This window comes from Phaenicophaeus curvirostris, chromosome 9 (assembly GCF_032191515.1).
Source record: "Phaenicophaeus curvirostris isolate KB17595 chromosome 9, BPBGC_Pcur_1.0, whole genome shotgun sequence".
In the NCBI taxonomy this organism is placed as follows: Eukaryota; Metazoa; Chordata; class Aves; order Cuculiformes; family Cuculidae; genus Phaenicophaeus; species Phaenicophaeus curvirostris.
This window is the reverse complement of record NC_091400.1, coordinates 11354286-11366585: the sequence shown is the minus strand read 5'-3', so window position 1 is coordinate 11366585 and position 12300 is coordinate 11354286. Positions and strand designations below refer to the sequence as shown.

The 12300-nt window shown below is 43.8% G+C and overlaps 1 protein-coding gene across 6 annotated transcripts in view; it reads right to left on the bottom strand.

The window, feature by feature from the left end:
- Positions 1 to 9703, bottom strand: part of WDR11 (WD repeat domain 11) — a 37543-nt gene extending 27840 nt beyond the window's left edge. For all 6 annotated transcript variants that reach the window (XM_069863712.1, XM_069863713.1, XM_069863714.1 and 3 more), the window contains exons 1-4: positions 9613 to 9703; positions 6959 to 7070; positions 3647 to 3800; positions 855 to 1028 (exon numbers count right to left, since the gene is read on the bottom strand). In XM_069863712.1, the coding sequence (XP_069719813.1) occupies positions 855 to 1028; positions 3647 to 3800; positions 6959 to 7070; positions 9613 to 9698 (526 nt within the window). In that variant the 5' untranslated portion in view covers positions 9699 to 9703. The remainder of the gene's footprint in view (positions 1 to 854; positions 1029 to 3646; positions 3801 to 6958; positions 7071 to 9612) is intronic.
- Between the last annotated feature and the right edge of the window lie 2597 nt (positions 9704 to 12300).

Here is a 12300-nt window from a genome sequence, read left to right as displayed (position 1 = left end):
TTATTCTCTCTCATCAACTATTCTTCTTTAAGCTTCACAGTGCAAACAGAAAGCATTGCCCACGCTGGCTCTACCACTGCTTTTTATTCTCATGCATAGCATGGCTCAAAATCTCATTAACTCTCATTATTTATGGTGCAGTACAAAGATTCAGCCAAGCTGTAAAGATTTAGCTAAGTTTTTACTACGTGTTTATAGAAAAAAAGAGTTCTTCTTCTAGGTTGAATTGTATGGCAGATGAAAACACCAAGATAACTACAAAGCCTGGAACTGTACTGTCTCGTTATAGATCAGGAGTGATCACACTAAATTAAAGAATAAAATGGTGAGTCTCTCGTTTCTCATAGTTTCCTTCTGCTAAACTGTCAATAAATCGCTACCACATCCTCCTTTACATTTGAACTGCTTCTCATACTGCTGCTCAGACATTGTTCTTTAAAAAAATATCCTATCTGTTGAAACTAGCATTTATTCTTGGTCTACTTCTCTCTCTGGAATCTCCCTCAGCATCCATCCTTTAACAGTTTTTAATATCAGTTTAACAGGGCTACTGATACTCAGCTTCCTCAGCTCCCTATCTACATGCCTTCCACCTTTGTAAAGCCTCAAATCTTTACTTTCAGATCTCTAACTTTGGTACTCACGCCTACTTTTCCCCTTCCTTCACCATGCATCTTTAATTTTAGACTATTTCACACTGGTCAGAGACCTCCCTGCCTGTGTTTTGAGATTTCTTGGCATTAATGACATTATTCTCTCCAACCCATTACTTTAATCTCCATACAAACATTTCAGTATAACATTTTCCTGGTCACACATATTCACATCATGCTATTTAATACATGCAGACTTACAAGCTAAGCGTGATGGATCAAAGGGGTCAAATGAAAAAGACAGAATGTTTTCAGCATAACTCTTCTTCCAGAGTTTGGTGCCCGTGTCTGCATTCCACAGGACAATATAGTTCGGTGGATGAACTGCCAGCAGTAAATCTCGAGAAGCATCTTGATTCCACAGCCACTGCATGTCTGACAAAAGAAAGGAGAAACAAACAGCAAAATCAATTTTCTACAGAAGTTTGTTCTATTTTAAAATCATTCTTCTCCTGTAATACTTTGTCTTTAAAAAACTGAGTAGTGACTCATTAGTAACAAGATGTTTCTATCTCACAATTCTGAAAAGCTGGTGAAGGGGCTGGAGAACAAGTCTTATGAGGAGCAGCTGAGAGAGCTGGGGTTATTTAGCCTGGAGAAGAGGAGCCTGAGGGGAGACCTTATTGCTCTCTAAAACTACCTGAAAGAAGGTTGTGGAGAGGAGGGTGCTGGCCTCTTCTCCCAAGTGCCAGGGGACAGGACAAGAGGAAACGGCCTCAAGCTCTGCCAGAGGAGGTTCAGGTTTAACATCAGGAAAAAATTTTTCACGGAAAGGGTCATTGGGCACTGGCAGAGGCTGCCCAGGGAGGTGGTTGAGTCACCCTCCCTGGAGGAGTTTAAAGGACGGGTGGGTGAGGTGCTGAGGGACATGGTTTAGTGATTGATAGGAATAGTTGGACTCGATGATCCTGTGGGTCTTTTCCAACCTAGTGATTCTGTGAAAAATATGTTTCTATCATGGCCTGAACTGATGTTTTTAACAAGCAGCAATGCACTGGGTTGCACGTGTCCACACAAACGCACACAACCCACACCCTATCTGAAGACATCAGACCTCTTCAGCTAGTGAATTCCAACCCAGAACAATACACCGTATGGTACAGAACCACAGCAGAGTCAAAACAGAAAGAACCATACACGACCTTAAGCATTATCTTGGATGACATCATGAACCATACACCATAGAATCATGGAATGGTTTGGGTCAGAAGGGACCTCACAGCCCCATCCAGTTCTACCTCCTGCCATGGGCAGGGACACCTCCCACTGGATCAGGGGCTCCAAGCCCCATCCAACCTGGTCTTGAACACCTCCAGGGATGGGGCAGGCAACAATGCTCTGGGCAACCTGGGCCAGGGCCTTCCCGCCCTCAAATGAAAACATTTCTTCCTAAGATCTCACCTAAATCTTCTCTCTTTCAGCTTAAAATTAACCTTTGAGATAATATCAGTACTGGACCTGGAAACATGCACGTTCGTCACTTAAAATACTTTTTAAACAGAGAGTCTTAAGTTCAAGAGTAAAATGAAACTGATTATAACGTACTCAAGAACACAAGCACAGTGCTAAAATGCTCAGGTCAGTTTGGAGGGGTACGGCTGCCAATCTTCACAGCTGGGCATCATTAAACATTCAAGATAAATGGACAGAAACAACTACCAACACATTCATTTCTAATCCTTTACACTGCAAGCACGGAAGCGGTTAACTCCTCCTCAGGCAGATGCAGAGTTTGGATCAAATAACAGAGAACACCTTCCACTGAAACACTGCTTTTGTTCTCACAGACACAGCAAGGCTCCAGCTGTGACCCTACAAAGGCTCTGGCAGGTAACAGACAGAGAACCGGCAGAACACCGTGGTGCTGGATGTCTGCGTGTGCACTGTTAGGCTTGTGAAGAACAGCCAGAGGCTTCAGAAACAGAGGGAAAGGCTTCCTACTGCTGACTCCAACTATACACAAACCCTACCTTATTTACAGCTGCCTTCTATGGTAAAACTTACACAATACCTTGTCCTTTCTGCATTTTATTTCCTACATCTTAATACTGCTATCTGTGCATCTAAAAGCCTCACTGCTCCTATGAATCAGACAAGTGCATAGATGCTCCAAGAAACCTTCCCTCTCTAGTGACACTGCAGATGTCTGTTATCCTGCCAGCATTTTTGATCAGAAGTAGCTATAGAATGAAAAACTGTATTGCACAGTGCATATGTGACCAATCAAAACTCTCCCAGCAATGTAATGCTGTTAAAGTACTGTACCACTGCGCATGACCTTAACGTTCAGATGCAACGCAAATTACGCTGCATCACCAATTCAAAATCAGGAAGATGTTCTGGAAAACAGAAGGCTCCAGGAAGACCTTAGAGCAGCTTCCAGTATTGAAAGGGGCTCCAGGAAAGCTGCGGAGGGGCTCGATCAGTGAGTGCAGGGATAGGACAAGGAAGAATGGTTTTAAGCTGAAAGAGGGGAGATTGAGATGCAATCTTAGGAAGAAATGTTTTCCTGCAAGGGTAGGGAGGTCTAAGGCAGTGGTGGCTGCCCCATCCCTGGAGGTGTTGAAGGCCAGGTTGGATAGGGCTTGGATCCCCCTGCTTGCACAGGAGGCATCCCTGTCCATGGCAGGGGGTGGAACTGCATGGGCTTTGAGGTCCTTTCCAACCCAAACCATTCCATGATTCTATGATTCTACTTGACACTATCAATATTATTATTTCAACCAATAATGTTAATAAATACAGACCATAACTTCTTTTTCAGAAGAACTTTTCTCAGAAGATAATCAATTAAATCTCACAGTATTTCCCTCTGGGAAATAGTAAGTCTGACATTTACACAGAAAATAAGTGGACAAACACAGGGAAGGCCAGGAATCCCAACAGTAAAACTCCATAGCATAAGAGAGCATCGTCTGCAAAAGCTAGGTAATGGATTTGTACAAAAATGCTCCATAAAATAACTCCATACAATCATTACACATTATCGTTACCTTGAATTGGTTTTGCATGTTCTTGTATTTCACAACGAGCTGTTCCCGTTGCCACATCCCAGACAATTATTTTTCCCGTCACATCTGCAGAAGCTAAACGTAACGAATACGGAGAGCCAATGTTGTGATGGTAGTTTTCTTTAGCCCACTTAACCTGAAGATACAGATGAGAACTGGTCAGAGGAGGCAAACATATATAACAAAATCACTGTGATTCATAGCTTTCAGGCAGATGAATAAATAATAAACAACAACAGAAGAGCACAGTAAGAGTCAATGTTAACAGCATCCATGTAAGCATCCCTTCAAGCTACCATCAGCTGTGTGAATTTAAGGTATGTTGCAAATGTGCTGCATGACTGCATGGGTGGTATTTTCAAATGACATAAATCAATGATCCTTGCTCCTAAAGGTAACCACAGTAATTCACAAATGTATGCTATGTAGATAAAAAGCTTACTCAAATATTTAGAAGAAACAAACTAGCAATGTTTAAGATTCTGTGGCATCTACAAACACACACTCATTGATTTCCAAACAAACTGAAGTTGAAACTCTAACATCCAACATTTACATATATCCTAAAATGCATCCTTTTCCTAATCAGTCAAACACAAGTATATTATGGTACCAGGGAGGAAAGAAGGTTTGTCTTTCACCTATACATTGTCTCACCACCCCAAGTCTCCACGCACCACTTTTTGGTGTAGGATTTCAAGCTGCATGGGCTTACAAGTTGGCAATACCGAGGAAAATGTCTTGAACGTTGAAACACTCTGTCTGCAAGTCTCTGAGAGTATAAGGAGGTAACACTGACTCCTCCTTTATCTATTCAATACGGACTTGTTTTGCTATCTGCTACAATGGTGAACTTCTGCCCCCAAGAGAGACTGAAGACACTAACAGAATAAAGAAACCATAATACTGAGATCATAGGAATTTACCTACTACAAAGAGATGCTGCAGCTAGCGAGCTGTGTGCTGTCACAGCACCTGACAGAGAAAGGGTAAGGCCAAACTCAGCCCTTTTTGCAGATATTAAAGCATGACATTAAAAAAACAGAAACAGAATCATCATTACGCACCACTGACTCTGCTAAACAAATTAGGGTTGTAACAGCATTCGGGGCACTGCAGTCACCTTTGCACTACCCCTCTCAGAGGTGTGACCATCTCAAAAGCCTCACTGAATAAATTCAACAAACACTACACGTGCACAGCAAGCAATCTTCAACAAGCTCCAGCTAGAAACCCAAAGTGTGTTTCTACCTGAATAACAAAGAATTCTTGGGAGACTCTCCTCTACCTGCACATTTCAGGGATGCAATTTGTGCTTCCCCGCTGTTCAAAACAAATTAGCCACAAGGATACCTGCGTGTAACCATGCAGCTATTAAAAAGTAAATACAGAAATCTGCAAAGCTGTTTCTTCCTCAGCTAAATATGTATTTTTTTGAAGCAAATTCCAAGTCTGAAAATTTCCCAAGGGAGGAGCTGTCACCAAGTTATGAACAACAAAAAGGAGACCTTTATGTGATCAGTCTCAGCCAGAGCTCAGGAAGCTCTTTAACACTGCAAGCTCTCTTTGCTCACCATCGTCACACCGCCCCAACAAAGCACCCGCACATGACCTGATTCTCACTGTACTGGTCACTCTCTCTACCCTGACTTCAAAACACAGCAGCATTGGTCAGAACCGGGCAAGAGAGGTATCTCACCTGATCTGAAGAACCTTATTATCACTGTTTATTAACATATCAAACAGACACAAACGAAATTTCAACCGTCTCACTTTTTTTGATGGATCAAAAACTTGTTCCTGTAATTACATTTTCTTTCAAGTACTCTTTGTACTTGAGAAACTTTGTTTCAAGAGTTATTTCTTTGTAAAGGTACAAAAAAAAAAAAAGAATCGGATACAAACCACTCCACACAGCCATCAGTCTCCCACAAACACCACGTGAACACATGGAATGCTCATATGCATCAGCTTCCAGTGAAATCATTGCCTATCCCAGAGACAGTCAGGACAGCCTAAGGCCAGGAAGTATTTAAAGAGTTCAACAGACTGAGAAACAATCACTTTTTTCTTTGCTCTTTTATGGCACATTGTGGTGTGTTTTGAAATGTTTCAGATCTGAAGGCTGGGGTTTGCGGGGAAGATCCCCTGCAGACCTTTGAACTCCTGCTGCAAAGGGTTTAAGTCAGACGGACACAGCAGGCTTCTTAGAGATCCCCTCAAGCTCATTGATGCTCTAGCATTTACAAACAAGCCAGTTCAGAATTGAAGATAATTTCTTACAGATGCACACAAAGGTATCTGCCATGGCCATAGCCCCATAATAATTTCTCACTCAATGTCTACTTCTTAAAGCAAAACAGAATTTCTCATCATTCTTTCTCCTCTTCAATTAGTCATTTTCTTACAGTCTATTTCTGTTAATAAAGCTCCACGGTGGGTTTGAACAGTTATAAATCATTTAAAAAACTATTTTCTACAATATAACACTGCATGCAGTTTCCAGAAGGCACGTCAAAACTTCTTTAACTACAAAACCCCACTGTCATCTCCCTATATAAAATCTGGTTTTCTTCATAAATTAGTTACTGCCTTCTAATGTAGCAGTTGGGCTAAGGACTATCAACCATTATATCCACCAGCCCACCATTCCTCTAAACCCTGACTCAATCTGTCCTTCTCCACAGCCAAAGAAATGATGTATCAAAGCAATACATCCTGTTCCACACTTGACCCAAGGCCAAACTCTCTGCAACTTCACCTCAAGGACCTGCAAAGGGAAGTACAGGTTCCCAACACTTAAGCTTAAATTTTAGGCATTTTTTACCACTAAAATAAATGTTCAGTTTTGTCTGCTATTGTTCCTTTTCTATAGGTACGAACAGAAGTAGAAACTTCAAAGTACCTTTCTAGTCGAATGGGGCACTGGTTACCCCCCTCTACAGGAAAGATCAGGAAGGGCATCAACAAAGAGACTCCTGTGATGTTTTGTAATGTGCATTTGAAATTCTGTCCTGTTCCAACCTTTCTTAGAAACATTTCCATGTCCTGTAACACTGCCAAATATTTCTATATATTATACACTTTCCATAAAGCTACATCATCAATCTCAGCTCACTTTTCAGCACGTACGGCTTGACTGAGCTGGAAAAAAGATAATGCGAAATACAGGTATTTTACAGCAGATTTTATGTGAAAATAAAGTGCAATATAACGTAAAGTATTTACAGTGATTTACAAAAATAATATGTACACCAGAATCAAGTAGTATACCTTAAAACATGTACGTCTCACCTTGACAACACTAGCTTTGTGTCTTTCCAAAACCTGTAAGGTCTGAGCGCTATTGGCATCCACTATCAGCACAAGAGAGTGACATCCATAGGCAATCAGACCTTGCCAGCCCCTGAAAAAGCATAAATCATCATCAAACAGGAAAAAAAAGAACAAAAAGCACTGCACATCAAGAATGAGGCTTTTTTTTTTCCTAAGCTGAATGCATGCTACCAGATGCAAACATCAAACAGTAGAAATGATTTAGTAACACAAAGCTCAGAAGCATCACAAAATGCCATTGCTGCACAACCTGCTGAACCATTTGCCACCTCTTTGTGTCCATCTACACCAATCCACTTCTGTAACTGTCAGACATCCCATACGGACATGGTTTGGTAGGCACAGAGGTGTTGGGCTGATGGTTGGGTTTGACAATCTTAGAGGGCTTTTCCAACCTTAATGATTCTATGAATATAGAAAATATATAAGGACACAGACAAGCAATATATTTGTGAATATAGAATTAACTGCATCTTTGTCAGAGCCAATGCAGCCAGTGATGACAGTTATGAAGCAATGGTGAACACAAAGCAAGTGGGAACAGCCAGGGGAAAAAAACCAAGGTTTCAAATCAAGAAGTCAGGCAACTTCAACATTCACCACTTGGCAAACTGACAAACTTAAAGGCCACACTTCTAAAACATGACTAGGTTCAGCTCATTCACCTTCTCTCTCTATGTTTCAGCAGTGGAGAGACTCATTTTTCCGTGCAATGAGTACAAAAAAACAGTCTATGCACTGGCTTTATACATCAAGTCTCAAAAACAACAGAAAGTGAGATCAGACGAAGCTGCTCTATTCTCTGCAGCTCACTGCACCGCTGCCCAGAGATGCAAGTGTCATTGCAAGGAGAGACTGGCCTGCACTTATCTGTGGCAATGGCATTGGTTTTGGTTTGGCTCAGCGGCTTTGAATCACAGAACCATACAACGGTTTGGATTGGAAGAGGCCATAAAGGTCATCCAGACCAACTCCCCTGCAGTGAGCAGGGAAACCTTCACCTTGATCAGGTTGCGCAAAGCCCCATCTAACAGGACTTTGAATGTCTCCAGGCATGAGTCATCTCCCACCTCCCTGGGCAACCTGGGCCAGTGTTTCACTCCCACTCGCAGTGTGAAAAATTTCTTCCTAATAATTAGTGTGGCCAGCGGGGCAAGGCAGGGGATTCTGCCCCTCTGCTCTGCTGTCATGAGACCACACCCTGGAGTCCTGTGTCCAGTTCTGGAATCCCCAACATGAGAAGCAGATGGAACTGTTGGAATGGGTCCAGAGAACGTCGTGAAGATGATGCGAGGGCTGGAGCACCTCTGCTCTGAGGCCAGGCTGAGAGAGTTGGGGTTGTTCAGCCTGGAGAAGAGAAGGCTCTGGGGAGACCTTAGAGCAGCTTCCAGTGCTGAAAGGGGCTGCGGGAAAGCTGGGGAGGGGCTCTTGATGAGAGAGTGCAGGGACAGGATGAGGGGGAATGGTTTTCAGCTTAAAGAGGGGAGATTGAGATGAGATCTTAGAAAGCTCTCATTCTAATTTGGAAAGATATAGTTTTAAAAAAACATCCTCAGCTTCCTTAACATAAACACAAAATAGTGACGGGGAGACAAAGGAAAAAAGGGGAAAAAAGAAGAAATCCTAAGTTACTGAAACCCCAAGGCTTTACAGCTTGGCATACAAGTCACTGAAACCAGACAGTTGTTAATTATGATCATTTCTTGTACAGCTTGAGACACGGGATAACTGAATTATCTTCTCAAAATCAACTCTTAAGTGCACCTACACCAAGCCATCCACTTGGCACCACAGAGGCAGCAACTCAGGTTTCCCTTTCAGACATTCCAAAACAACAAAATCCAAGCCAGACTGTCCAGTTCCCCTGAGTTAGCATCCAAGGCTTATACAAGCTGTTCCAAGCCTATTCTGTACAAAGTCTTTTCAGTCGCGCTTTGGAAAGAACTGTGCGTGGAACCAACAAGAAGTAAAAACCATTCCAATCTATAATCTAATAATACCTCAAAAGCTGCCTTCCAGCCTCAAGCTGTGCCAAGGGAGGTTCAGATTGGATATAAGGAAAAAATTTTTCACCAAAAGGGTCATCAACCACCAGAACCAGGTCATCAACCTGGCGCAGGGAGGTGGTTGAGTCACCAACCCTAGAGGTATTTAAAAGATGGGTACATGAGGTATGTAAGGATGTGGTTTAGTGGCAGATAGGAATGGTTGGATTCGATGATCTAGAGGCCTTTTCCAACGTGGTGTTTCTATGATTCTATCAAAGGCCCTCCAGGGAAGCTGGGGAGGGGTTCCTTAACAGAGAGAGCAGGGATAGGACAAGTGGAACAGTTTTCAGCTAAAGGCAGGGAGATTGAGATGAGATCTCGGGAAGAAATGTTTTCCTGAGAGGGTGGGGAGGCCCTGGCCCAGGCTGCCCAGAGAAGCTGTGGCTGCCCCATCCCTGGAGGTGTTCAAGACCAGGCTGGATGGGGCTTGGAGCCCCTGATCCAGTGGGAGGTGTCCCTGCCCATGGCAGGGGGTGGGGCGGGCTGGGCTGTGGGTCCCTGCCAGCCCGACCCGCGCTGCGTTCCAGTGATGCGCGCGGGCTGGGGTCCCCCCGCCCCTCTCACCACTCCGCCGCGCCGCGGTTGGCCGCGCTCAGGGCGCCGCTCAGGGTGCGCGCCGGCAGCTTGATGTTCACCGTGAAGCGCTGCATGGCCCGGCCCGCCGGAAGCGCCGCCCGCCCCGCGGTGCCCCCTCTCCCCGAGACCGGGTCCCCCTGCAAACGCGCTCTGCGGTTCCGGGTCTGCGCGCGCCCCCAAGAGGGGTGGGACCTCGTGGAGTCCCGCCCCCTGTCATGGGCAGGGACACCTCCCACCGCATCAGGGGCTGTGAGCAGAATCCAGCCTGGCCTTGAACATTTTCAGGGATGGGGCAGCCGCCACTGCTCTGGGACACCTGGGCCAGGGCCTCCCCACCCTCACAGCAAAACATTTATTCTAATATCTCATCTCAATCTCCCCTCTTTCAGCTTAAAACCGTTCCCCCTCGTGCTATCCCCACACTCCCTGATCAAGAGCCCCTCCCCACCTTTTCTGTAGCCCCTTTCAGGACTGGAAGCTGCTCTAAGGTCTCCCTGCAGACTTCTCCAGGCTGAACAACCCCAACTCTCTTATTTTGGGAAATGAGAAATTATGATAAATATATCCATATAGGACTTAGATACTATTGATAGTTGTGCTGGAGCACACCCAGTTGCAGAGTGCAGCAAAATTCACATCCCATCTCAGCAGCAGCCTTGTATTTGCTTTTTTTTCAGAAAAAAAAAACAACCCCACTTGTAGGTGTGTAACAAAATGTTTTGCTATGGCATCAGGGTTCTTCAGTGAACCTCACTGCTTTATTTTTAAAAGTGTCCTGGAAAATGCTTTCATGGTGTTGATATGTTGATAGACATAGGGGGAGGACCAAAGCCTTGTAGGTAAACAGAAGCAAAAATAAGAAATTCCAGGAAAAATCTGGAAATATATTAAAAAGAAAAAAAAAAGCAACCTTGCTTTCCTTCTTCCTTGGCAGTGATGACCTGTGACATCTCTCTAGCTGTGCCAGAGCTCTCCAGCTGTTTTCCTCTGGAGTGATTATAAATTGATCACAGGCAGGAAGAAAAGATGAGGTTTATGGAACACAAGGTGTAAGTGCACCAGTGTTCCCTATCAACTTGATTTGGGATATGTCACCTTTCCAGTTTAAATAAAGCAAAGGATAATCACCTAGGAAGCAGTTGGTAAGAATCGGAAAATAATGCAGCAGCCCAGCAGAACAGAATTAGAAATTATGTGATCTGAATTTTGGCAGCAGAACAAAATATCCAGCTTTGTGACAGAGACAGTAATTCTACACAGCTGCTGGAATCCAAATACTATATAAAACCTTCAAAAAAATCGGTTTCTGAAGTGGGTTCACTGATGATGCTTTACAGGCTGCTTCACAGGTTGGCATGCAGGGGAAAGACGCCAGAGCATCCTGGAGGAAGGAACAGTAAATGGCCTTTGAGTTTTGCTTAAAGATAACTCTGACAATGGCTCTTACAGCAAACCAGTGTGGTGAACAATGCTGCGGGTCACTGGCCATGGGAAGCTGTGCAGTTTGGATGGCCTCCACCTCAGCCTACAGCTTCCTCACAAGAGGAGGAGGAGGAGGAGCAGGCGCTGAGCTCTTCTCTCTGGTGACCAGTGATAGGACCTGAGGGAATGGCAGGAGGATGTGCCAGAGGAGGTTTATGTTGGATATTAGGGAAAGGTTCTTCACCCAGAGGGTGGTGGAGTGCTGGAACAACTCCCCAGGGAAGAAATCCCGGCACCAAGCCATGCAGCACGTGGCCAAATGCCCTCAGACCCACAGTGCAAATGTTGGCACTGTCCTGAACAGGGTCAAGAGTTGGACTTGATCCTTGTAGGTCCCTTCCAACTCGGGACATTCCATGATTCTATGAGATTCCTCAGAAAGGAAGGTGTGTGTCTGTGAGACAGACTGGCCACAGTGTGCAGAAGGCAGTGCTACAGAACCATCACACGTGTGAAAAATGGAAAGAAGTGGAAGTCAATGGCAATTAGTTTAGATTAGAATCTCAGAACTACAGGGAAAAGTGAAAAACATGTGGTCAGTGGCATGAAGGCAGCTCGCGAGGGCTTTTTCTTCACTAAGGCTGACTCCTTCCACAGCTGGGTTTCACACTTTAAACTGCTTTTTTTCATGCAGCATTAAGTTACCAAAAAAAAAAAATCAAATGATTCTTAGTACTTTTTCTGTGGTGATGTGTTACTGTTCAGGTTTCAGATTTTAAGGAGCTTATGTAAATGTTTCCCATAAGTACAGTCATTATTTGATCTGCCTTTTAAATAGTGCTGAAAAAGCAAGTTTTATGATCACTGATAAAGGGAATGTAGAGGTAAAAATCTTCACAAGACCCATCACATTTAACATATAAAGTGTCCTGTTCTTATAAATGTCTGCAGGGTAGGAAATTACTTGGCTGAAATATCGTCTCTATTAACAGAAATGCCGTGTATCCATGTAGATGAAAATCATCCTCTGAAGAGTCCATTTAAAAAAAAAAATACTGAGATCAGAGCCCTGCCTCACCAGCCAGGAATAACATGTACCTCTCACAGTCCTGTTTGAGCTCCTAATGTTGGTTTATATTCTGTGGCATCAGTGTTCATCTGGTTTTCCCCTTCAGTGAAAGCAGGAGACAAAGTTGTGTCTTTGCTTTATTAGTGATTTTCAAAACTGTTCACATTCTTTCCTTTACAGAACAT